Genomic DNA, 26,262 nt, shown 5'->3' with positions numbered 1-26,262 from the left:
GTCTAACATACATGTCGTTGATTTTGATGATTTGATAAGTTTAGATAATTCTTCCTCTCCTATAGCGGCGAATGATTCTAGTTTTACCTCAGGGATACTACAGTGCACTGTCTGAAGAGAAACTGTAGACGGTTGCATGTTTATAATTTTCTCTCTAATATTATCAATCTTGCAAGTAAAGAAGTTCATAAAGTCATTACTGCTGTGCTCTATGGAAACGTCAGCAGTTGAATCTCTGTTTCTAGTTAATTTAGCCACTGTGTCAAATAAATACCTAGGATTATTGAGGTAATACCCCAGAGGGTTGTACCTCAATAATATTTTCTCTGTTTTGAATTGGCCCTGTTTTGGACTACATAATTCCAGCAAAGATGCAATGTTTTACTATGGATGTGTTAATGTAACACTCTTCATCTGACGGCACTCAAATCACCAGGCAGACACGAGTAACTGTGTTTCATGAGTTGTTTATTTTGTAACATAAGGAGAAACTTCTGGCAACAGTGGTTATATTTAGACATAAGTAATAAAAGATTCACCCGCATTTGATTCAAAGCTGTTGTCAGCCATGCTACATGCAAATTACATCTAAACTTCACAAAGCTGGTCATATACAATCAAAATCAACTAACAAATCATTACACAACATCACTTAACTTTGAATTCATTGGTAGATTTTATGTATTTTAATAGCACATCATTGGACAACATATGTGTATCTCACCAAGAATTAAACACCGTATTTCTCGGATATGTATTATTGTTTGCATATTTTGTATGTATGTAAATTTCAATGCACTTTTGTAATATTAGACATAGCAGCGTGCGAGCAGGACTTTTATTTTGGTGTGATGCTGTGACGTCATAGGGGTGCGCCGCGCTCCTGTGTTTGTGTTGCAGCGCGAGCAATGTGAAGCGAATGAATGATTATTTAGCGTAACACTAATGCTGTATCTAACATTACTGAGCGTCATTTCTGTGAGTAATCTGCATCCACGCGTCAGTAACAGAAAAGGTGCGTCTCATTTCGCTCCCTAAATCCTGAATAAGTGTATCGTAAACACGAATTCAGGCGCTAGTGCTGCTCCGAGTCATTTGAATCTAATGCTTCGCGAAACGATTCCCTTGATCGAGTCACTAGTCAAAACAGTGTTATTATAACAAGATTACAAACGTGTAAAGACAACTTTTATAAACCAATAGCAAGTGTTTTCATTAAAGTGTATAGTGCTCAAAATAACATCTTTAAATAGTCTCTCTAATATATAACATGGCTAAAGAAGATGTAAAATTTGTGTTTTTTTAGTGTTTTTTGGGGTAATTAGGTCATTTAAGGCCATTAACTCTCACTCTGACTGACTCCCTCACCAGTGTACTGACTACTAAACTAGGGAGCTAATTGAGACACACCCAGAGATTTACTTTGTATTTAATATTCTTTGTGCTAATTATTCTTGAACATGACAAATTCTCCAAACACACAGAAAAACTCCTGGTTCAGCTGAGATCTCGTGACACACTATTATAAAGATGGCGTTTATTAAAGAGGAGAGTGAAGATATAGAGATTGAAGAAGCATTCAGCGTGAAACATGAAGATACTGAGGAACAAACAGGTCAGTTTCATTCTCAGAGCTGAGAGGGTCACCTCATGTGGACAGACATGTTGAGATCACATGACCAGACTAACCGTAGGTGTGTTCGACTTAGGCTGGATGTAACCGATCAGAGGAATGAAATCGTGCTGCATTAATGCTCAAGTTATGTACAAAAATAAAGTTGAACATAAGCCTATACTGTAACACATGCTGATCGTCTGCACAGCGGCATATCAAGTCGAACACACCTCCTGCTTACCTCCTTCATTAGAAAAAATGATATCGAAATAGCCTAAACAAAACGATTATTTTGTGTAAAATTAAATATATATATATTTCTCTAAATCATTGATTTATCTCTTAATTATGCAGCAGTATCTAACAAAATATTTGCATAAATCATACCGTACTATGTAAGTGATCAACCTAACGTTTGTTGGCAATAAGTGATTTTTTTCTTCTTCTCATCCTCAATTACTTGCTGCATCATACCAGTGTCTTGTAAACATGACTTTATAATTCCCACACTTGCTGTCTTTGCTCTGGATCACTTACATCATGTATTTTCAGTATTTGACCCAAGTGTTTAAATGTGTGTAGTACTTTTAATTACCTGATGGGACACACTTGCAACAGAAAATGCAAGAAAACAAATTTGCATTTTGAATTCAATACTTCAATTCAAAAGTGTAACATTTTACTATCAAATTATATGTAATACGTAATTAATTTAACTTACACTCTTAAGTTTTTCTCGACATTGCATGATTTCGGGGCACGTGAGTTCCTCAACATAATGAATTATGGGATATGCTTACCCTCTTGATGCTCTGGAGCGGTATTAGAGATAGTGTGGATTTAGTGTGCGTCAAAGGAAAGACCGAAAGTGTGGGTTTTGGGAGACGCTCTTTGTTTCTAAATGGAATGATTAGAAACACCCTTAATAAATGATGTTGATTGAGCATTAGTGATGAACGACTGCTGTTAACAAGCAGAATCATTGAAGGAAAGAGGAACAATAAGAACAGGGGGAAAAAAACAAGAGATGAGCAGAACATGAATATTAGTTTTAGATTTTACAAAATGTGCTGTAAAGCAATTCATCGTTTAGCATGATACTTTTGATTTGCAAATTATTATTATTATATGACTGTTTTTGGTGCGATCATAACGTAATACATTTCAATGTATTATTAGCTCAAGATTTTGCTTTGAGAGAATTTCTACATTATTACATTGATAATGTAATACATTATGCAGTTATTACGTTATGAGTTTCTACACACATTCTTCTGACCTCTCCAACATTTTCCAGTGACTCTATACCAAACCATGCTGTTGGTCCAATTAAATATTTTAAATTGTAGTAGCAAATGTTTATTTGTCACTGTCCCAAAAGAAAAAAAAAATGTATTGAAAGGGTAAATACATTACACAAAATACAGACCACAATGAGTTGACATTGCTTTTAACACATGAACTCCAACACAGGATATTTGGTCAAAAATACCTTATTTTAAATTAAATAAAACACAAATACATTTAAGTAGTATTCTGCATAAGAGAGTGTCTCGATGTGGTAAAAGTCTGCAAAGTCCCCATGCGTCATATCCAACACATATATCTGTGCAGCTTTCAGTAGGAGGACTGCTTAAAGTTATTGACACAAGCTATAAAGATATAAATGGATGCATGAGGAAATAATGACCTTGATGTGCATTAATTTTCAAGGGTTATTAAAAGGCAATAAATCCCTGAAAGAGGCTGACACCAAGAACTTTGTGTTCAGGTCTGATTAGGCATTCCATAAAAAAAAATCAATCTAATCTAACAGCATTACACACAGATGTGAAATGAGGAAGCAGGTAAATATGTGCTGAACTGGAATATAAAAACTCAAACATGAAACAAATGAAAACGTGATCCCATCATTCAGCATAATGCCAGGTCATAAATCTGTTTATGAAAAATGTTAGTGCTCAGTACTCACCACAATGTCTTGAAACTTATTTTAACTGAAGACATAAAGCTATGAATACCACAATGCTAATACCTGTTTTTGGGATAATTATATAGCAATCCGTTGAGCCAATATTGGTCGATTTCCACAATTTTTTTAATTTAATTTGTTTTATAGTGCCTGAATCTGCCGAAGAACCTGACAAGGCAAGCACATTTAATAATCTATATCTGTATGAGTTTGTTTGAAGCACTTAATATGATGCATTCTCATGTTTTGAGCAGATTGGGTCCTCTTTTTCTCCTGCAGCAGTTAGCTATTTTGATGTGTTTTGTTCATAAATATTAGTCATTCTTACTGTAAAATGATGTGACTGATATCAGCAATTATGTTCGACATTGATTATTGTTTTATTTTATTGATTAGCTTATGCACCCCTAATATCAGTGATATTAACTTGTAGAGTTGTGCAGTTTTTTCCAGTTGTGAGGAAATAAAAAAGTATCACTGATATAACAATAAAATCTAATAATAATGTCCCTCAGAGAAGGCATATATAAGGAGAAAATCAGAGGACCTCATACTGAGCCCTGTGGCACTCCATACCCCATCTCAGATGAGACGTCTGTTCATTTACACACAGAAAATGGTAGATGTCAGATACTGCTAACATTATTCTTAAGCTATCCAACAGATTGTTGTGTTGTCAAAAAACCTAAATGCACTAGGAGATGTAACTTTAATGAGCACAGTTTCTGTGCTACAGTGGGGTTTATATCCTGACGGAAATACTATTTCAGTGCAAAACTAAACATAGTTGAGAGGACACTATTTTTGTAATATTTTAGACATGAATTGCTGATTTGGCATCAGTCTTTAAACCAGTTTGGGTCAAATTGTGTAACACCTCTCTCAGTAGTGTAGTGTATATATTACACTTGCTGTTGGTTTTATGCTTTGTTGTTTTTGATGTCTCTTGCTTTTGCCATTAAACTGGTGTAAACTTGTATTTGTATTTTTTCGCTTTAGACCAGATGCCGCTGAAAGAGGAGAGTCAAGAACTGAATAACGTGGAAGTGAAAGATGAGAAACATGATCTCACGATTGGAGAAAAATCCACACCGACTGAAATGACTTGCTCCCAAAAAGGTGCCCAGAAGACCAGATCTAGAAGGCATTACACCTGCAGTCAGTGCGGAAGGAGTTGCGATCATAAACGAAACTTTGAAGCCCACATGAGAAGTCACACTGGAGAAAAGCCTTTCACATGCCAAGAGTGTGGAAAAAGTTTCAGTCAAAAACAAAACCTCAAAGCCCACATGAGAAGTCACACTGGAGAGAAACCTTTCACATGCCAAGAGTGTGGAAAGACGTATACATATAAAGGTAACCTTGAGGTCCACATGAGAGTTCACACTGGAGAGAAGCCTTACACCTGCAATTACTGTGGGAAGGGTTTTGCTCAAAACGGAAACCTCGAGGTTCACGTGAGGCTTCACACCGGAGAGAAGCCTTTCACGTGTGTTCAGTGTGAAAAGAGTTTCACGTATCACAGAGACCTTAAACGCCATATGCAGACTCACTCTGGGAAGAAACTGCAGTGTTCTGAATGTGGCATGGTGTTTACGAAAACGATAAGTTTAAAAAATCACATGCGCCTTCACTCTGGGCAAAGACAGTTTAAATGTGAGGATCAGTATGAGGATAAAAAAAAGGCTTTTGCCATCATCACACTTACAGATACACCTAAAAACTAATGCGGATGTGAGATCCTATTAGTGTTTGTTGTGTGGTTTTAAATGGCTGAAAATAAGTTTCTGTGTAAAATTTAGACTATGAACACGCTGCTACTTGTCTGTCCACCAAATCTGACTGTCCACCTTCATGACACTTTCTTTTATTTGCATTTTTCACCTCTTTATACTTTACCCTGAAGCTATTTACTTTCTTTTGTCGTACATATGAACTGCTGTGTCCACACATGACCACCTCCTTTACTAGTTTTATAATATTCCATACAAAATGTAAAATATTGAGTGATAGTTGTTGACGGCCTCTAATTTTCATATATTGATGTATTAGTTAAACTTCTGTTTTTCTGTGAAATGCCATAATGTAAATGAAAGATTTCAAATAAAACGACATAGACTGAAAGCAAGGTTCCCACTCGTCCTGGAAAATTTGGAAAATTGATGACAAATTTTCCAGTCCTGGAAAACACATGGAAAATTAGAGATTAAATTAGTTTTTAAAAAGTTCTTGGGTTTTTCTTTAGTTGAGACCAAAGAGTTTATCACTGACCTAAAACAATCTCCATTAGTTGCAGAAAGTGTGATGTTCAGAAGGACTGAGTTTTGACACATAGGAGTAGTATATTCACTGATGATGTCTTGTGTTGCAGCAGTTGTTATTATATTGTTTTAGTATGTTATTAACTGTTTAAATACACATTTTTGTGCATAATTATTATGCAAGTTGATTTTCTGATCCCAAACCAATTCCAAACCAATCAATCTTTATAACTACTATTAATTTTGTATTTAGTCATTTATAAGTGATATATAATTGTTCATGAAGGTTGGTTTACTTTTACAGATCAAATGAGACATAAAAGTAAAAAAATATTAAATTCCCACAAGAAGGATGCAATACTAATAAAACACTAGAAATTGCAGTTAAGAAATGATCATTGGACAGTGAAATGCTCCTTGGGTCAGCAGGGTCAGACAAAAACAGCCTACCTGGAGTTTCCAGAAGTGCAAGGTTTCAGGATCTCAGAGACTTATGTTAGGTAAAGAATCCTAAAAAAAAATGACCCCCATTTAAGAATCACATACTGAATAGAAGTAAAATACAGATTTTTTTTTATAGGCTTTATAGACGGATAGATTGAGAGTGACTCATGAAGGACCAGCACCATATCCTCTTGTACCACTGTTTGAAGAATTTATCTTCCAGAATCTGGCAGTAAGGTGTGGGAGTTTATTTTTAGTCCATCTCCTATCCTGAAAAGTCCATCTTGCAAAGATAATGATCTTCCAAAACTTGCTGCCAAAAAATAGATGTGTGCATCAGTAGTTAAGCAATGACAATAAACTATGGAATCTTGTTTCTGCCACTGAATATATATATATATTTTTTATAAAGAAGCCTACTTTTTATATAATAATTAATAATTGTGATATAAGCTCGTAATTGTGAGGAAAAAAAGTCCGAATTGCAAGTTTATATCACACAATTATAACTTTATATCTTGCAATTGCGAATATCAAATCACAATTATGTAAACTTGCAACTATGAGAAAAAAAGTCAGAATAGCGAGATAAAAAGTAAAAGCAAGTCACAATTACCTTTTTTTTATGTTATTCTGTTGGCAGAAGCAATCTTCCATAGTCAATGTATGATTATGAGCTCATATTAAAAACTGAGTTCATAGTTAAGTCATGGCAATTAACTGTAGCTACACCTTTTAAAGACTTAGAGAGCAATATATTAATTTAGGGCGCAATCCCAGTCTTTTATTCCCATTGTTGTAAAATTCAAAATGTCCTGGAAAATGATTGCTGAAAAAGAGTGGGAACCCTGATATATATATATATATATACAGTACAGTCCAAAAGTTTGGAACCACTAAGATTTTTAATGTTTTTAAAAGAAGTTTCGTCTGCTCACCAAGGCTACATTTATTTAATTAAAAATGCAGTAAAAACAGTAATATTGTGAAATATTATTACAATTTAAAATAACTGTTTTCTATTTGAATATATTTGACAAAGTAATTTATTCCTGTGATCAAAGCTGAATTTTCAGCATCATTACTCCAGTCTTCAGTGTCACATGATCCTTCAGAAATCATTCTAATATGCTGATCTGCTGCTCAAGAAACATTTAATGTGTACAATTATACAAAATATTTGTGTACAATATTTTTTTTCAGGATTATTTGATGAATAGAAAGTTCAAAAGAACAGTGTTTATCTGAAATCTAATCTTTTGTAACATTATAAATGTCTTTACTGCCACTTTTGATTGATTTAATGCATCCTTGCTGAATAAAAGTATTCATTTCTTTAATTTCTTTTCAAAAAAATAAAAATAAAATTCTTACTGACCCCAAACTTTTGAACGGTAGTGTATAATGCTACAGAAGCTTTGTATTTCAGATAAATGCTGTTCTTTTGAACTTTCTATTCATCAAGGAATCCTGAAAAAAAAAAGTACACAACTGTTTTCAACATTGGAAATAATCATAAATGTTTCTTGAGCAGCAAATCAGCATATTAGAATGATTTCTGAAGGATCATGTGACACTGAAGACTGGAGTAACTGCTTTAGCTTTGATCACTGGAATAAATTACTTTGTGAAATATATTCAAATAGAAAACAGTTATTTTAAATTGTAATAATATTTCACAATATTACTGTTTTTACTGTATTTTTAATTAAATTAATGTAGCCTTGGTTAGCAGACGAAACTTCTTTTAAAAACATTAAACATTTTAGTGGTTCCAAACTTTTGGACTGTACTGTATATATATTCAGACCCTCTGCTCAGTATTTAGTAAAAGCACCCTTTTGATGATCTAATACAGCCATGAGTCTTTTTGGGAAAGATGCAACAAGTTTTTCACACCTGGATTTGGGGATCCTCTGCCATTCCTCCTTGCAGATCCTCTCCAGTTCTGTCAGGTTGGATGGTAAACGTTGGTGGACAGCCATTTTTAGGTCTCTCCAGAGATGCTCAATTGGGTTTAAGTCAGGGCTCTGGCTGGGCCATTCAAGAACAGTCACTCCTTCGTTATTTTAGCTGTGTGCTTAGGGTCATTGTCTTGTTGGAAGGTAAACCTTCGGCCCAGTCTGAGGTCCTGAGCACTCTGGAGAAAGTTTTCATCCAGGATATCCCTGTACTTGGCCGCATTCATCTTTCCCTCGATTGCAACCAGTCGTCCTGTCCCTGCAGCTGAAAAACACCCCCACAGCATGATGCTGCCACCACCATGCTTCACTGTTGGGACTGTATTGGACAGGTGATGAGCAGTGCCTGGTTTTCTCCACACATACCGCTTAGAATTAAGGCCATAAAGTTCTATCTTTGTCTCATCAGACCAGAGAATCTTATTTCTCACCATCTTGGCAAACTCCATGCAGGCTTTCATGTGTCTTGCACTGAGGAGAGGATTCCGTCGGGCCCCTCTGCCATAAAGCCCCGACTGGTGGAGGGCTGCAGTGATGGCTGACTTTCTACAACTTTCTCCCATCTCCTGACTGCATCTCTGGAGCTCAGCCACAGTGATCTTTGGGTTCTTCTTTACCTCTCTCACCAAGGCTCTTCTCCCCCGATAGCTCAGTTTGGCAGGACGGCCAGCTCTAGGAAGGGTTCTGGTCGTCCCAAACGTCTTCCATTTAAGGATTATGGAGGCCACTGTGCTCTTAGGAACCTTAAGTGCAGCAGAAATGTTTTTGTAACCTTGGCCAGATCTGTGCCTTGCCACAATTCTGTCTCTGAGCTCTTCAGGCAGTTCCTTTGACCTCATGATTCTCATTTGCTCTGACATGCACTGTGAGCTGTAAGGTCTTATATAGACAGGTGTGTTTATATATATATATAAACTTTTGAACAGGATGAAGATGTCACAATTTTTCTTATTTTGTTTAAATATCATTGTTTTTCATTTAGTACTTCCCTTCGGAACCAACAGAAGATACTTGCATGTTTCCCGGAAGACAAATTAAGTACAATTTGCCTTGATATTTGAATTCAAAAGTTTTCACCCCCCAGCTCTTAATGCATCGTGTTTTCTTCTGGAGCATCAGTGAATGTTTGAACCTTTTTTAATAGTTGCGTTTGAGTCCCTCAGTTGTCCTCAGTGTGAAAAGACGGATCTCAAAATCATACAGTCACTGCTGGAAAGGGTTCAAATATGCAAAAAATGCTTAAAATCTGATGAATCTGCTGGACCTGGAGGATTTTTCTGAAGAACAGAGCTCAGTTTAACTGCTCAGGACAAACAAGAGACTCATGAACAACCATCACAAAACACAAAAACAGTCGTGGATCATCAGGTAACCACACACAGTATTGAGAATCAATGCTTCACATACTTATGAATGGGGTTATTTTAATAAATTCAGTTACTTTTTTGTCTTGTGAACTAAATGTAAACATCTTTTATGTAAAATATCTTACTCAGGACAGTACTAAATAAAAAAATAACATGCATTTTATATGATATCTCTTATTTTGTTAAAATATTATGTTAAAAATATAATGTTAATTATATTTTAAGAGATGAGTTGTTAGTGAAAGCACACACTCTACCATATCTGTTCTATATTTTTTGAAATGGTGATACTTCAGAAAGATGTTTAATTGTGGTTTAAACATTCATCTTGAGAAGTGTAATGTACCTTAGGTCATTTATTAGCTCAATTTAATTGTTACAGGGAATAAGAATTGAATCAACTGTAAATGATTCACTGTAGATGATTCAGAATTAATATTTAACACTTCATCAATTATTCGTCCAGCGAAAATTGAGATTAGAGTATTTTACCAATTCTGGATAAAATATTATTCTGTGGTCAACAGTAACAATATTTTATTATGGTTATTGTTATTATAATTATTATATTATTATAAGCAAGAGGTAACTTGATCTTTAAGTCTAAGGCAGTAATTTGACACACAACACAAGAAACTCGTATATGTGAAAATCAAAACAAGATTTATTGACTACTTCTAATGATTACAGGAAACTAAGGCTAAACACACACACACACACACACACACATACATACATGCACACACATTCGCGGAGTTGATGAGTTATGAAAAGTCCCAAGTTCAGTGCTAACTTAACTCATACCCTGAGGAAAATCACAAAAGCAGAGCTTTGGCGTGATTCTTTAGGTTTAAAGGAGTTTCACCAGTTTCCAGCAAGAGAGAGAGAAGTTTGCTCTGACAGCTGAGGTAGTCGGGTTGTTCCGTGACTCGTGTACAGCGGAATCCCGTTCTGGATTGGCTGTCTTTCAGGTGACGTCTTCTCGGGAAAGCCCTTCGTGGGTTGCGCGGAAGCTTTGAAGGATGTTGCTGTTCTGATCTGAGCGTCTGGCTTGAGCGGCTCTCTTCTTGGGAGTCTTTGGTCAGGTATTTCACAGAGGGTTTTGGAGTCTGGATGTGACGGCTGTTGATCAGCGGCGTGGCTCGTAGTTGAAATCGGCGGCTGTTAGATGGAAAATCAGCCCCGATAAAAGATCTTCTCAACTTCTTCTTTTCAGCATGACCCAAGCAACTTTTCAGCCGTGGTCAAAGTATTTCTGACCGACTTCTGACTTCCAGTTTCTGACTCTGAGCTTATTTCATATTTCTCAACTGACTGATTTTAGCTTGTTCGGACAGCATAGTTTTAAAGGAGCAATTCTGGCTCCATCCTTCAGATGCGATCCTCCAATGAGACGTTGCTACGGAGATTAGACACGCCTCGTCTATTATCTATTGATCACATCGCGTGATATCTGCAGAACATTCTCCTGTTTTATTAACAACTTTATAAAGTTTCTTAATATTTTCCTGATACTGAATTTCAATGTTTCATTCACACAGAATTACAGAGAATTATAAACTCTGCATTTAGAGCTCAAACACGACACACTTCTTCCACACATATTACTAGACTGACCTAATTAAAACAAAGAAGATGCATACGGGACTACAAACATATAATGCATTGAATCCAACATGTTAGTAATCACATCATAGCAAGTGTTATTCTGGATATAGTTAATAATTTAAGTAATCGACAATTGTCCCTTTTGAGATTCAAGATTGAGTCCTTAAGCATATTTTAAACTTTGACCGGAGTCACGAGTGACCGGGTCAGGATGGATTGCTCAAACAAGGGAGGTATTGATAGGACAGATTCGTCTTTAAATCCGTTGATGGTTCAGTTTTTCCTGTTTTTCCTGTTCCGTCCGATAATACAAGAGGGTTTTGTGAGAGAATCAATAGATTTAATGTGATCAGATCCACGTGATGGGTTCTGATTAGTTTATTGCTGATGAGCAAAGAAGTCCTTTAGACAGAGTCCTTTGTTAAAAGAAGTCACGTCATCACTTCTGCCAAGGCTAGGTGTTTCCTGTCAGGAAATGGCTCTTTTGGACCAAATGAAGCTTTGTTCAATCATGCCTCTGGCTGATAAAGCCATTTGGTAACGTCTGTCGAACGGGTCCCTACAGAAGGCTGCTGTTAAAAATGTTCTCTTCTTGTGCTCAGATGCCTGTGATCTCACACTGGATTCAAACACAGCTCACACTTATCTCGCTCTGTCTGAGGAGAACAGAAAGGTAACGTACATGAGAGAGAAGCAGCCATATCCTGATCATCCAGAGAGATTTGATGAGGTTCATCAGGTTCTGTGTAGAGAGAGTCTGACTGGACGCTGTTACTGGGAGGCTGAATGGAGTGGATGTGCTGATATATCAGTGACGTATAAAGGAATCAGCAGGAAAGGAGGAAGTGATGACTGTGAGTTTGGATCCAGTGAACACTCCTGGAGTCTGTGCTGCTCTGATAACAAATTTACTGCCCGCCACAATAATAACAGAACTAAAACACGTGTCCCTTCAGGCTCCTCTAAAAGAGTAGGGGTGTATGTAGACATGTCGGCCGGCACTATGTCCTTCTATAGCGTCTCTGACAAACACACTTACACACATTCAACACCACATTCACAGAACCTCTCTATGCTGGATTTGGGCTTTATTTCCACACCTCAGTGTCTCTGTGTCAGATTTCTGTTTCAGACAAAAGACCCAAACCTGACTGAAATAATCCCACGTAGCTAAGTGCATATAGTCCTGCTCTATTTAGATTCCCTCATGACCTGATCTGCCTTCACATTCCTTCCTATGGCAGTTTTATCCAAGATGACTTTGAGTACAGTATCAGCCACTTCCTTTCAATATGACACATATCATCTTGAATATGTTACGATTCAATGTAACGCAACAGATCTTATGGAATTATATTGTCATTCATATCATATAATATATTAAGGCTATGTCCACACGAAGCCAGAGCTTACCCTAAACCGATCTTTTTTCCCCCCTCCTCTCAAAAACTATCTGCGTCCACATGAAACCACTGAAATGACTCAAAATGATGTAGTATACATGCCGGACCATTATGTGGCGCTGTAATTCTGCCACAGAGATGCACTTAAAGCAGCGAAGAAGACTTGGGTCTGACTAGGGTCGACACGTGGGGCAATGACATCATCGTTTCAGAAAATATACGGATAGGCTGTCCACACGAAAAAACAAAGAAGGCATTTTTTTAGATTTATCCACTCTGGGACCCGGTTTCAAAAAAATAGCAGTTTCACCTTTCGAAAACACCGGATCCGTGTGGACGAAATGCCTATCCGATAAAAAATTTGTGCGTATTCACAAAAACGCATCTCCATATGGACGGGGCCTAAATCTGTTGTTACCACTCATAAAAATGTATTTTCTTATTTCTTACTGTTTAATTATAGTAAAATTGCACATTTAATTAAATGACAATTGACACCTTGTTAGGAAAATCAACTTAAAAAAAAAAAAAAAGCTTTTTAATAAATCATTTACTTATTAATAAAGTTACTTTAATAAAGTAAATCTCCCCACACAGCATGCTTGTGTGAACATTTAACTTCTAAATAACTGTTAATGTGCTGGGAAAAAAGCTTACAAAACCTTTGGATTTAAAGTATAGTGTATACTTAAAGCTGCCTTTCGTAACTTTTTTTGTGTTCAAAATTTACAAAAATGATATAATAAGAATGTACAACATGAATCAATTTTCCAAACCGTGTTTTTGTCTTATCCTGAATCATTATAGTACACTTATAATAAGTGTTTATATTCAGACTATTTCAGACCGGACTGGTAGGACCCGCCGCAGAGTATCACAGTAACTGCGTGACTCTCCATAGACATACACGGAGAAAAGTAGCTCCGGCTACAATTTTCCTCCGCAAGACACGTGCAGTTATGTTTATTAACAGCTAGATGGCCAAAATCGCAGACTGTAGCTTTAATGAACTACTCAGCATTTGATATTACTTTTAAGCTGGTTTTGAATGTTGAGAAATAAAATTTATGTGGTAATCAAATTCTCTTCGAACTTTGCAAGAGAAACTGATCACATTAGTGTCAGAGTATAGATACCTCATTATAATTGATGGCACACTACATTTTAATTCACACATCTCGTTTTCAGTTTAATACAAGGAAGAAGCTTGTGTCTGTAACTTTCTTACTGATTCTTGACTACAGGGATGTAGTGTATCACCATGCTCCTTATCTTCTTGCTACCCTGAATGCTGTGTATTACGGTGCCTTAAGATTTATTGCGATTGTAAATTCACGAGACATCATTGTGCATTATATAATGGTGTTGCCTGGTCATTTCTTGCTGTTCGATGGAAAATGCACTTGATTTACAAAGTTACTTTGGTTTTTTTAACCACCTTATCTCTGTTGTTTGATTCAACAAAAAGCAGTTGGTAACTATTTATTGCGTTCACAGTCTTGTTATAATCTCCATGTACTTCTGGCTAGAACTAATCTAGGTAAAACTGCTTTTGAATATGTTGCACCTTCAAACTTTCAGTAATTTTAAAACACTTATACATGCACTACAAAAAGAATTTGATTTGCAAATGCTTCTATGGTTGTACTTTTCATGATGTTTTATTGTGTGATGAATTGTTGTTTGTTATATGTGTATTTGTAAATCTGGGCTGCCTATCTTGGTCAGGACACATCTTTTTTTAATTTTTAATCTCAGTGAGGTTCACTCCTGGTAAAATAAAGGCTAAATAAAAAATCTCTCCTGTGTTTGGTGAGGGAGGGAGGGGAGTTTATTGAATTTTGTTTTTAATTGATTAAGAAATATTTCTGATTAAAGTCATTAGACCTGGCTTTTGTTTGTTTATTTTGTCATTTGCCCATCCCTAAAGCCTTTCAGATAATCTGCCGTATAAATAATGAATTAAAAAATACATTTCAGAACTTTTTTGTTGTACACGTGTGTTCATTATTTATGTTACCTCCTCTTTGCCTCGAGCCTATAACACCACATCAGATGTCAGAGGAAAAACTCACTCTCTTCTCTACACTGGCCAAAAGGGGATATTACAACTCATGAGCCTTGTCAATGTGTAAAGAAAGTGAAATTATTTCCTGAACTGCTGCATTTTATTGCATGTCTTGTCATGTAATGACTTTCAAAAAGCCTAAACTGTACTGAATGTAGCTCCAACAATACATGCAGATTTATCAATATATAATTGTATCACAAGTAAAAATGCATCAAATATGGTCAGTAGTGAAACTGACTGAAACAGTAGTGAAGATGCCGGCTAATGAAATGAGTCGGTGTTCAGACATAAACACAGAAGTGTGGACTGAGTTACCTACCCACATTCTGTTAATAATTACTACGGTGGTTTAAAAATTGGTTTTAATGACTTCAACTTAAGTATATGTAAACATATGACTTCAACTGTACACTTTTCAGATGTTAATTTCTCATCTCTGCTCAATATTACATCATTCCCCCTTCCAGATGATCAAAGATATCATAAAGAGCAGTCTTCTGGGGCCGTATTCACAAAACATCTTAAGGCTAAAAGTAGCTCCTAACTTGCCAATTTAGGAGAAACTCTTAAAAATAATGGGCGTGTCAGTCCTAATTTTAGGACTCCTAAATTTTTGTTCTAAGAGTATTTCACAAAGCATTTTAGCGCTAAAACTAGCTCCTAAATCTGTGAAACGTAAGGAGTAGTCAAGAGGACTCCTAAGTCACTAAGACCAAATCACAAACAATCCTAATAGCTGTTACTGTCAGTCTGCCTCAGCAATCCGCCTAAATGCAATACATATTTTGATTTATAGATTTGAATCTACGATAAAGGCAAAATTAAAAAAAAAAAAAAAAAACATCTTAAATAAATACATAATGTCTGATTACATGTGGAAATTATTTTCTCTAGTTCACACTTACAAATGATCAAATAGAGTAAATAATAATAATAATAATAATTGTCCGAGGGCTCCGATCTTGGAATTTAGCCCAAAAAGAATTTAGCCCAAAAAGAATTTAGTTGATTAGATAGACAGTTTGAATGTGCTCCTCGCAAACTTTGGTAATAAAACATCATTTGTCACCTGAATTCTTCAATCTCTCGACACGCAAACATGTACATATAGCCTACATAGTTTCATTAGTGACAACCAGTGGCGTAACTTTGTTTTAAAAATTGGGTGGAACAGGAATATATATGTGGGGGGTGTATTGTATTATTATTACAATAATAATAATATTATTATTATTATTATTATTATGATATTAAAATAATATGATAGTTTCTTCCTTACATCTGCTATAATACAATAGGTCATTATTGACGTTATGTCGTTAGCCCCGAGGGCCCAGAGTGAGTAAATTAATTAAATACGTGGATCCGTTCTTAAAAGTAAGATTATCCTAATAGACTAGTGGCAGCATTATCGTTTAGCATGCAAGAGGTTCTGGGTTCTAAACCAACCATGTATTATTTCAAAAAAAAAAAATCATTTAAACCATAGAAGCGCTCATCTGTGTGAAATGAATCGCAGTGTGCACCTCTGATAACAGTGACAACGAGCACTCAACGTGATTTCAAAAACAACACATCCCAGCGGCAGATCGCCTATTATTTAACACAAATTGATAATCAACTAGAGGTGTTTCTTTTGTATTAGATCCGTGCCGCGAGAGGTTTCAAAAAGTGGTCGGGACAATATCGACCCTTTCAAAAAGTGGTGGGGACATGTCCGCCCGTCCCACCCGCAAATTACGCCTATGCCTATGGTGACAATTATATTTTAAAACCTTTATTTGAATATAGCAACATTTTTATTTTAAAATCTTTACTTGAATATGACATTTTTATTTTAAAATCTTTATTTGAATATGACATTTTTATTTTAAAATCATTATTTGAATATGACATTTTTATTTTAAAATCTTTATTTGAATATGACATTTTTTTTTTAAATCATTATTTGAATATGACATTTTTATTTTAAAATCTTTATTTGAATATGACATTTTTATTTTAAAATCATTATTTGAATATGACATTTTTATTTTAAAATCATTATTTGAATATGGCTACATGATACATTTCAACAATATTTCTATGAATGAATCACTGACAGAGACTCCTCCTCCATCAGCCAATTACTGTGGGCATAGTTAGTAAGCTTGTTGACATCATCCATAGCAACGAGGTCAACCCCGCCCTTACTCTTAGCTTAAGAGTTGGCGCCAGAAGTCGGCATACCGGTTTCCGGTTTCCTTGCGCAACGCTCAAAATGTCTGTTTTTACTTGATGTCTTCAGGATTTGCCTAAAATAAGCATCATTGATGTTTATCGCATCGCCTGGTCCCCTGTTCCAACAAGCTAGCGGCACAATGGTTTTAAACTCTGCATATCTAGCTATTTGCATAACTTTTAGGGTAAGTGGTTTAATCTAATGTGGAGTGCCGTCAGATAGCGTCTAAGCTAGTTAGCGACGGGTTCACTTTTAGTGTAACGTTAAAGCTTTTTTTTTTTCTTTTTTCTTTTAAAACGCAGTCTATTCGTTTTTTGGTGGTAATTGTAATATCAATTGTATTAACTTTATCTCCTCAGTTTCTAATAAAGATCAGGGCGCTGACAAGAGTCCATGCAGACTGATGTAGATGCAATTAAAATGAATGTCTTCATTTATGCTCCAAAAAAACATTGTTTCAAAACGACTTGTAAGTTTTGATTGTTCACATACGTGTATCAACAAAGTTCATATCTTGAAGACAACATATGACCATAGTCCATAAAGCTTTAGCTGTTAATTTAAGTGGTGGTCTCTCTTTTATACTCGTTTTCATCATACGCAAACTTTGCTTTGACTCCGTAACCCCATAAGAATTCGTACACTCAAACATACAATATATACTTAAAAACAGCACTCATTCTTTAGCAACCAATGCACTTTACGTTTGACGACATTGTGTGCGCACATACTTGTATATGGCCATTGTAATGTTGCAACAACAAACATATTCCAGTCAATCAGTCCTGGAAAGACGAGCGTATACAGTGTAAATTCAGCAAGTGATGAGAAAGAGTCCAAACGAATCCAACGAAGTTGAAATCATTTCCATGACAAATCCAGCCAGTGAAGCACAGTTTTTTACTGTTTAACAGCATGTAGATACAATTACAATAAACGTGTTGGCGTTGGTTGGAATCTGTTTTCACCCGACTGAACAGGTTAAATCGGCGTTTGTTGGGTCGTGTAATGTCTGAGCAGTGTGAAGTTTTCCAACAAATGGCAACAAACTCTTGACGTAATCTGACCTGGCCACGAACCGTTGCCATGAGGATGAGGCAAGTCCCTGCATAGACATCTGTTTGATCGCGCCCGCGCCTCACGCACACACAACAAGTACTGGAAACGTGACATATAGCAGCTTGTTCGTTATAAAAAAATAAAATACAGTCCGTTGTGCAATCCGTGCCATTCAGCAAAAGCACTGCTCGAGTCACGCATATTATCTCTTTTGCAACATATCCCGTACACCAGCAGCACTCAATCTTGCTTGTTTACTATAGTGGTTGAAGACGGGATGTGAACCGGAAACCGGTATGCCGACTTCTGGCGCTAGCGGAAGTTCGTCACTACGCTTGTGCACATAGCCTATTCCTTAGTAAAAGTTTGTCTCAGCAGCTTTGTGAATAGGTTTTAAGAGACAACTCTTAACTAAGAACTTTTAGTGCCTCTTCACAAACAATCCTAAAATGGCTGTTGCCGGCAATCCACATCGGAACGCAAACATTTTAGAAAGATTTAACGATAACGAGCTTTTAAAAAGATATCGCCTTAATCGCGGAGGTATTATGACTGTTGTCGAGCTGGTCAGGGACGCAGTCACTTCACCGACAAATAGAAATAACCCCATAACAGCGGAGATCAAAGTTTTAACAACTCTGCGCTACCTAGCCACAGGGAAAATGCAGCTGTGCAGCGCGGACGAACTACACATATCTCAGCCATCCGTCAGCAGAATATTGCATCAGACAATAAATGCCCTCTGTAGACCCCACATTATCCGACAGTTTATACGGTTTCCACTTGATGTTCGCCAACTACACAGAAACAACGCCCACTTCATGGACATAGCTGGACTTCCCGGTGTAGTTGATGTTATAGATGGGACACATGTCCAAATTATTGCACCATCAGAAGACGAACATGCTTATGTAAATAGAAAAAAAAATCCACAGCATTAACACTCAGATAGTTTTTGATGCTAGCTACACTATTTTAGACATTGTCGCCAAGTGGCCAGGCGCAACACATGATTCGCGGATCCTACAGAAGAGTGGCCTGAGGCTCCTGTTTGAGAGGCATCATGTGCCAGCTGGATGTCACTTGTTGGGGGACAGTGGCTATCCCTGCAGGACGTGGCTCCTCACGCCTTACATCCACCCACAACCTGGACCTCAGTTAAATTACAACAGGTAAGCTCACAAAATACTTGCTTTCTTTTTTAAATTAGCTATAGTTATATTGGTCACCAGTGTTGGGCACGTTACTTAATAAAGAGAATTATATAGGCCTAGTTACTTCTCACAAATAGTAACATGAGTAACATCATTATAAAATTAATAATTACCAGGGAAAGTAACTATTGCGTAACTTCAGATATCATATATGTTAATTAACTTGGATGCCCCCAAAATGAAATATGTCTAAAAATAAATTAATAATAGGCTAATAATTATAATAATTCATTGCTATTTTTTAAATTCATCTATTTTATTATGAAAAGAAAACAGCATGAGTAAGATAGAATACATCATAAGATGCGCAAAATATTTAGGGAGACATCCAGACATGATTTTGACCAATTCATTAAGTTTTGTTTTGTAATAAGCCTTTTTTGTAAAAGTGAATTTCGTTTAGTAAAAATTGCATCTTAATTTTAATAAATGTTTTATCAACCAATTGCCTGGATTTAATAAATAAGAAGCAAATTTAGCAGAAAATATTATAATGACATGGAGGCGCGGGCGCGATCACTTGCACATGAACTGGAGCACGTCTTATAGGCTAAATGAACCGAAACTCCCCATTTAGGCTGCCTGCCTCGCAGACATGAGAAATATATAGAACGCTTTTAATGTGTACTTTTAAATTAAATAATTAAAAACGAAAAGAATAGGACACTCTCTGATTATGTAGGGCAAATCCGAATTAAATGTGCATTTTCTCCAACACGATCACATGAGAATGCATATCAATAGTACGAGTTTGCAATCTCGTAGAATATATACACTTTGGGTAAACCATCACAACCACTATATCCTGCTAATAAGAGCAGAATCACAGACTAAGAGACTTACTTTTCAGCTTTAGTAAGTGCAATAGTATAGATACATGGACCTTGGGTTACCAAGCTATAAGAAGTACTTAAATTACAATTATATAGCTTTAACTTGCATGTACACAAATGAGTCAAAACATAAGTTAGTGTAATGTTTTTATTCAAGGGATTGTCTGTTTAAGCATGTTTAGTTTCTGAGAATAGTACTCCTGTTGTATCTGAAGAAGCCTCTCTTGTGCATCAAGGAGCCTATGTTGTTTCTTTAATAAACTAATTTCGAGCTCCAATTTTTGTTCCAACAGAGATGCTGATGGAGCAGAACCACCGCCAGCGGCTGCAGGACTGGCAGGAGCCGGGCCTGGAGAAAGAGCAGAAGCCAGGGGAATAGGAAGGAGGGGAGCAGGAGCATCATCATGATTGCCAAATGAAGTGATGGCCCTGAGAGAGAGAGAGATATGTTTTGATATGAAAATTGATATGTTTATCATCATTATGTTAGTCATTGAAATTTTATGATTTGTAATTGATTTATTGACATTACTGTCCCAGCTGTGAATAATTATATGAGGCAAATGTTCCATTAAATAAATAAAATAAACATAGCCTACCCCTCAAGCTCATTCAGAAGCTGCATTGCAGGATCAATGCACCCCTCCAGCCCTGTTATGCTTGTGTCCGAGTGCCCAAGTACACTGTACACCATTGAGGCAACAGGTGACAGAGCCTTGGGTGCTGATCCTCCTCCTCATGAATACAATAAATATTTTGAAGTATAGATTTTAATCAGCAAAGGTTAACATTACGGTCAACTTAAAAAAAAAAAAAAGTCCTACCTGTGGCAGTTGTTTGTCTCTTGAATTCGGCGATCTCTGCCCTTGCCTGAGATTGCAGACAGTACCAGCGCTTTTCTCAGCACAAGGGGGAAAGCCGCATTTATTTGGCCACATATATATTCCCACGCATCTTTTTTAGTTCTTGAAGTTATCCCAATCCCAAATTTCCCTTTAATTATATCCTTCTTCTCGTCCACAAGTTGGGCGAGAAGTAAGAGCTGTTCTTGTGTCCAATTCGGCTTTCTTTTACGTTTGCCCGTCTTATCAGCCATGATTTTTCTAGTCTATTACTTAAAAGGCTGTTTATGTGCATATTTACTAATTGTTTACAATGTAAGCAGGCGGACAATTAGCTGACCATATACTTGTGTAATTAGTAATTTAAATATACTTATACTTTTGTAATTAGTAATTTGTGTAACTACAATTTAAAACCCTTATTTAAATATGGCAACATTTGTATTTTAAAACCTTTATTTGATTGTGGCAACATGATACTTTGTTCTACAATATTTAATAACAATAACAATATTAAATCACTGACAGAGACACCCTCTTAACCTGAATTAGCTGACTTAACTAGACAATTACGTGGAAACTAGGGGTGTGACGAGATGTCGTGTCACGAGATCTCGCGAAATTAAATTGTGACGACGAATATGCTACGTTTACATTACACATTTAAATTAAAAAAAAAAAAAAAAGTGAAAGTAAACGCTAGCGCATATTCAATATCTTCCAATATAAAAGCTATATCAGGCTGGGCAGTGTAGTTGTAACCATCTCTTATATCAAAGAAAAATGTGGTCTTATTTGCACTTTGAATATTGAGAGAGTGCGATTATGGTTGCACTTATTGTAAAGTGTTACCATAAAAATTAATAACAGTTTTCTCTTAATCTTAGTAAGCACAAACAGTAAGGTTTCATTTGTTAACATTAGTTAATGCACTGTGAACTATCATAAACTAACAATTAATGATTATTTTTATTAACATAAACAAAGATTAATAAATACTGTAGCAAATATATTGCTCATTGTTAGTTGTTGTTGGTAAATACATTAATGTTAATAAATGAGACCTTATTGTAAAGTGTTACCATTTTTATTTATACTGTTTTTATTTCTATGATCAGTTTGTGGAAAGGAGTTCAGTTAGGAGGTCAAAGGTTGTAGAAGCTCATATATCATATACAGTAAGGTCTGAAGAGACTGAAATCATACAGAAGAGAAGTCAGTCAGTCGAGTTAGTGGCAAAACCTTTTACAGTACTTGAGTATTGTTGTCTTTTACTGCATATGATAATTCCTACTCAGAGAGTAGAACTGAAATGACATTCATTACAAGATGATTAATTAAAACATTTCAAATACACCTGCAGAATATTTTCATGTATTTCGCCACTGAAGATTTCTTAAAAATAGTGTGTAAAAATCTTGTCTCGTCTCATGAACTCAATCTTGAGTCTCGTGAGCTACCTGTCTCATCACCCCTATTGGAAACGCATTTAACTTAACCATTTTTGTTTTTACACAGCATGAACATAAAATATTATGTGTTAAGTGATGCTGCAGACAAATCAAGTTTACATCTGAGATGTTTTTACTGAAATTCTTTAGTTCACATTATTAATGTTTTCTGGCATACATTTTATGAAATATCTATTAAGTTAAATTATTTTAAGTAGAAATAAATATATTTAAGTAATGTCTTATTTAAAAATAATACTACTTAGATTTATATTATTTGAAGAAATAAACAATAACATTTCAATGTTTTTTATTGTTTACAAAAACAAAACAAAACAAAACAGGAAATACTTTAATGTACAAGAAGTGATCTACAAGAAAGAATAACCAACAAATAACAATTTTGATTGTATTGGACAACCAATGTGGTATCACTTATTGTGAGTGTGACATGTTTTGGAAATATACAATGGATATGGGCTAAGCCTGGTTTGTTGTGAAAGCATTATCAACAGCTGTCCAACATTCTCTCTCAGATTGAAAGATCTCAATTAGACAAATACTGTGTCGATCAATGCTTTCATAGAATTTCTGCTTGAGGTCCTTTTCCAAAATCCTGTTGAACTCCATGAACACCTGCAAAATAGAAAAAAATACAGAGCAATTCATTTAACACAACATAAACTGTGATTGTGTGGATTATCATGTTCACTTTATGTGGTTTTTAAAGTGTTTACTTTGGGGGTCCTGCATACTTGCATTATATGGACCCCGAGATTAAATATTTTCTAAAAATACTGGTTTGTGTTCAGCTGAAGAAAGAAAGACATATACATTGGGGAAAGCATGAGGGTGTGTAAATATGACCAAACAATGACATCAAATAATAATAGAAAGATATATAAGTAAAACATTCTTGAACATACATGATCTTCTGTTAAAGGAGCAGGACAGCGTTCAACCATCTGGCTTATGACCTTAAGAAGCACCATTTTGAACTGTTAGTTCTCTTAATACACCAAAGAGACATAAGGTGTGTTCCATTCGACCGTAAGTGGACTGCGAAGTGGACTTCACAGGGTATTTCACCATCTTAAGTGAGATTCCATTCCGAAGGGAGCGAACGTGTTCAGTTCAAAGGGCACTGCGAACGGTATAGGGAATAAGGGAACATCGATACAACACTTCACAGGAAGTAGAGAGGTAAAATTACCCAACTGTTATTGCGCACCGTGTCACCAGTCAGAACTACGATGGAGCAGAGCCGTTAAACGAGTTTTTAAACGGCTCTGCGATTGAGGAATTTACGTTTGTGTCCATTTAGGTTGCGAGTATTCATACATTTTGTTATTCTTATACGAACGAAAGAATGAATGGTTATAGCGATGAATGTTACAGTTGCATATTTTATTGTATGAAGAAGCATGACAAAGTAAAATTGTTGAAAAGCAGCTGAGGCTCTGTCATTTTTATTATATTAATTTACCTCAGAAGTGTTTACTATACGGCTGCACATGGAAAAGAAAGCGCACAAGATGAGACTCAGACCATGGATTAAGAAAACATTTATACAGTTAACCAAATGAGAATTTATTTTCATATGGCATGACAGTTACAGCTTCAAATCTGTAAAGAGTCAATTTTAAATTCGAAAGTATATTATAATATCTATTTATTTATGTTATATCATAATCTGCGCGACACCGTCGTTGATTTTCTTTGATGACATTTGCAGGGCGTTCCAAATGAGCGATTATTGTCAGCGAAGTCCACTTCAACGGATACATACATACCGTGCTCAGGGAGGGGAACAATAAACACTGCATAGGGACCCTGTTGAATGGAACGCAGCTATACACTAATGTTAGCCACAAGCACGTGTAGCCTACATACATTCACACATGCTGATATGAACAGACAGAAAAAAAAAAAAAACAACGAAATGCAAACGTTTTTTGAAATGGACATGTTAACGTAGCTAATCTGTGAACCAACAGGGGAAAAAAAAAAAAGAGTAACGTCGAGCGGTGTTTTAACAAATAATGCTGCTACCTATCACATTTTGCTAACACTGTATTGTAGTAAGGTATAGGGTTGGGGTAGGTGTACATGTTAATAAAGCCCCCCAGCTAACACACGACAGTTATGTATGGGCCATGCCGCATAAATATGCTGGAAGCATTCTGATAATAACATTACGTTACCTTTATTGTTTAACTAACATTGGCCCGGTTTTGGGGTAGTCACTTTTGTCAGATAGATAGGATTTATACACTCACCGTTTCAAATTTCTTTCAAAAATCCACGTTTAGTGTGCAGCATCGGGTAGACTCTTCAAACAGTTGCTCTGTACACAATCACCTGTTTCAATAGGCCCATCCCTCCCTTACAGAAGCACATTCAGAGTTATCACAGCTTAACATGATTATTGCACTAAATATTTCGTCTGATTAGTGCAAACAACTAATTTGATTTAGTAATGACAACTTAAAATAATAATAATAAAAAAAACAACAACAAAGAATAAGCGATGACCACTTAAAAGTTTCATTAAGACAAAATCCAGGTTTAGAGTGCATCAGCCAATCACTGTGGTTATATGTAATAAGAATGTTGACATCATCCATAGCAACGAGGTCAACCCCGCCCTTACTCTTAGCTTAAGTGTTTTCTCTATTTCTTGGTAAAAGATTGTCTTAGCAGCTAGTTGTGAAAAAGTTAAGAGTTTTCTCTTAAAACCAAGAACTTTTAGTGCCATTTAGGAGAACTCTTAGTGGTAAGATAAAATGTTTTGTGAATACGGCCCCTGGCCTATTGCCAGAATATCCTGCAAGACCCTAATGAGTCAAATGATGTTCTATCAATTTTCCTGCATTTCCTGGCTTGGTATGTGAGACTTAAATTTTTTAAAGATGAAAACATACAAATATGAAATCAAGTGCTATTGTTGTTCTGCAGTTACACAGACTCGTTAGGTAAACAAAGTTCCTACTATGGTATCTACTTCAATTTTCTTTGGCATTTTGTACAAATTGATCAAAATTTTGGACTTTTATTTGGTAGTGCGACTTCTTCAAAGTTGTTGGAGAAGTGGTCTACCATCATACATTGGGTGTTTTACCAAACCAAAAGTCACCTTGTGTGCAACACAACAGCTGTGCAACAATGGTAGCTGAAGTTAAAGTTCTAGAAATGTATACAGGTTTGGAACAACTTGAGGGTAATGAAGGGTGAGTAAATGATGACAGAATTTTCATTTTTGGGTGAACTATCCCTCTGAGAGGGTTCCAATGACTTAAAAGGGCTTAAATGCCACTGAGAGCTGGTGTTTACTGCGTTATGTTTGGAGATCTTGTGTGCCCTAATGATCAGCACTGGTATTTGTTCATTTTATGGCTTCAGATAGTCAACATAGTGTTTTCTTCGGTTATATCCTCTGGCATCACCATTTATTTAAAACACCTGATTGTAGAACGCCACAGATTGTTTAAGCATTTGTTTCCTTATAAGAACTTGTTGCCAAAGCATCATTTTATGGTGCAATACCCCACTGCTACATAGTCGTGCATGCCTTAGTGCTGGGCGCTATGACCAAAAATTTATATCATGGTATTTTTCAAAGTTATATCGGTTTTGCAGTATATGACGTGTTTTTTTTTCCCTATGCATGACCGGGCATTAACCACATTTTCTACTGATTGAGAGAGAAAATACTGCAGTAGATTGACTAGAATGCCCAATTTTACTGTCATGATGAGTGAATGTTGTAGAAAAATTCCACACTAGAGTTAATACAGGTTTACAAAGCCCCACAAAATGATGCTGTGGGGAGACAACAACCAATAAAACACAGACCTGCAACACACTCATTACAGACACATGAATATTAAAATATGACCATGGAGAGAGAAAAGTTGATACAACAACAAACTGCCAAAAC

The 26,262-nt window shown here is 36.0% G+C and overlaps 1 protein-coding gene and 1 pseudogene across 2 annotated transcripts; both read left to right on the top strand.

Moving 5' to 3' along the window:
- Positions 1 to 854: 854 nt before the first annotated feature.
- On the top strand, positions 855 to 5,663 carry LOC137035535 (gastrula zinc finger protein XlCGF7.1-like). Of its 2 annotated transcripts, none has more exons than XM_067408928.1 (3): positions 855 to 978; positions 1,485 to 1,615; positions 4,587 to 5,663. In XM_067408928.1, the coding sequence occupies exons 2-3, from the start codon at positions 1,531 to 1,533 to the stop codon at positions 5,312 to 5,314; spliced, it is 813 nt and encodes a 270-aa protein (XP_067265029.1). In that variant the 5' UTR covers positions 855 to 978; positions 1,485 to 1,530; the 3' UTR covers positions 5,315 to 5,663. The 2 variants fall into 2 exon arrangements, with proteins under 2 accessions (XP_067265029.1, XP_067265030.1); XM_067408929.1 differs by lacking the exon at positions 855 to 978 and adding an exon at positions 3,735 to 3,763.
- Positions 5,664 to 11,439: 5,776 nt separating this feature from the next.
- On the top strand, positions 11,440 to 12,543 carry LOC137036168 (stonustoxin subunit beta-like; annotated as a pseudogene).
- Positions 12,544 to 26,262: the final 13,719 nt, after the last annotated feature.

The sequence above is a fragment of the Chanodichthys erythropterus genome, chromosome 14, assembly GCF_024489055.1.
Source record: "Chanodichthys erythropterus isolate Z2021 chromosome 14, ASM2448905v1, whole genome shotgun sequence".
Taxonomy (NCBI): domain Eukaryota; kingdom Metazoa; phylum Chordata; class Actinopteri; order Cypriniformes; family Xenocyprididae; genus Chanodichthys; species Chanodichthys erythropterus.
This window is presented reverse-complemented; position numbering and strand designations above follow the sequence as displayed.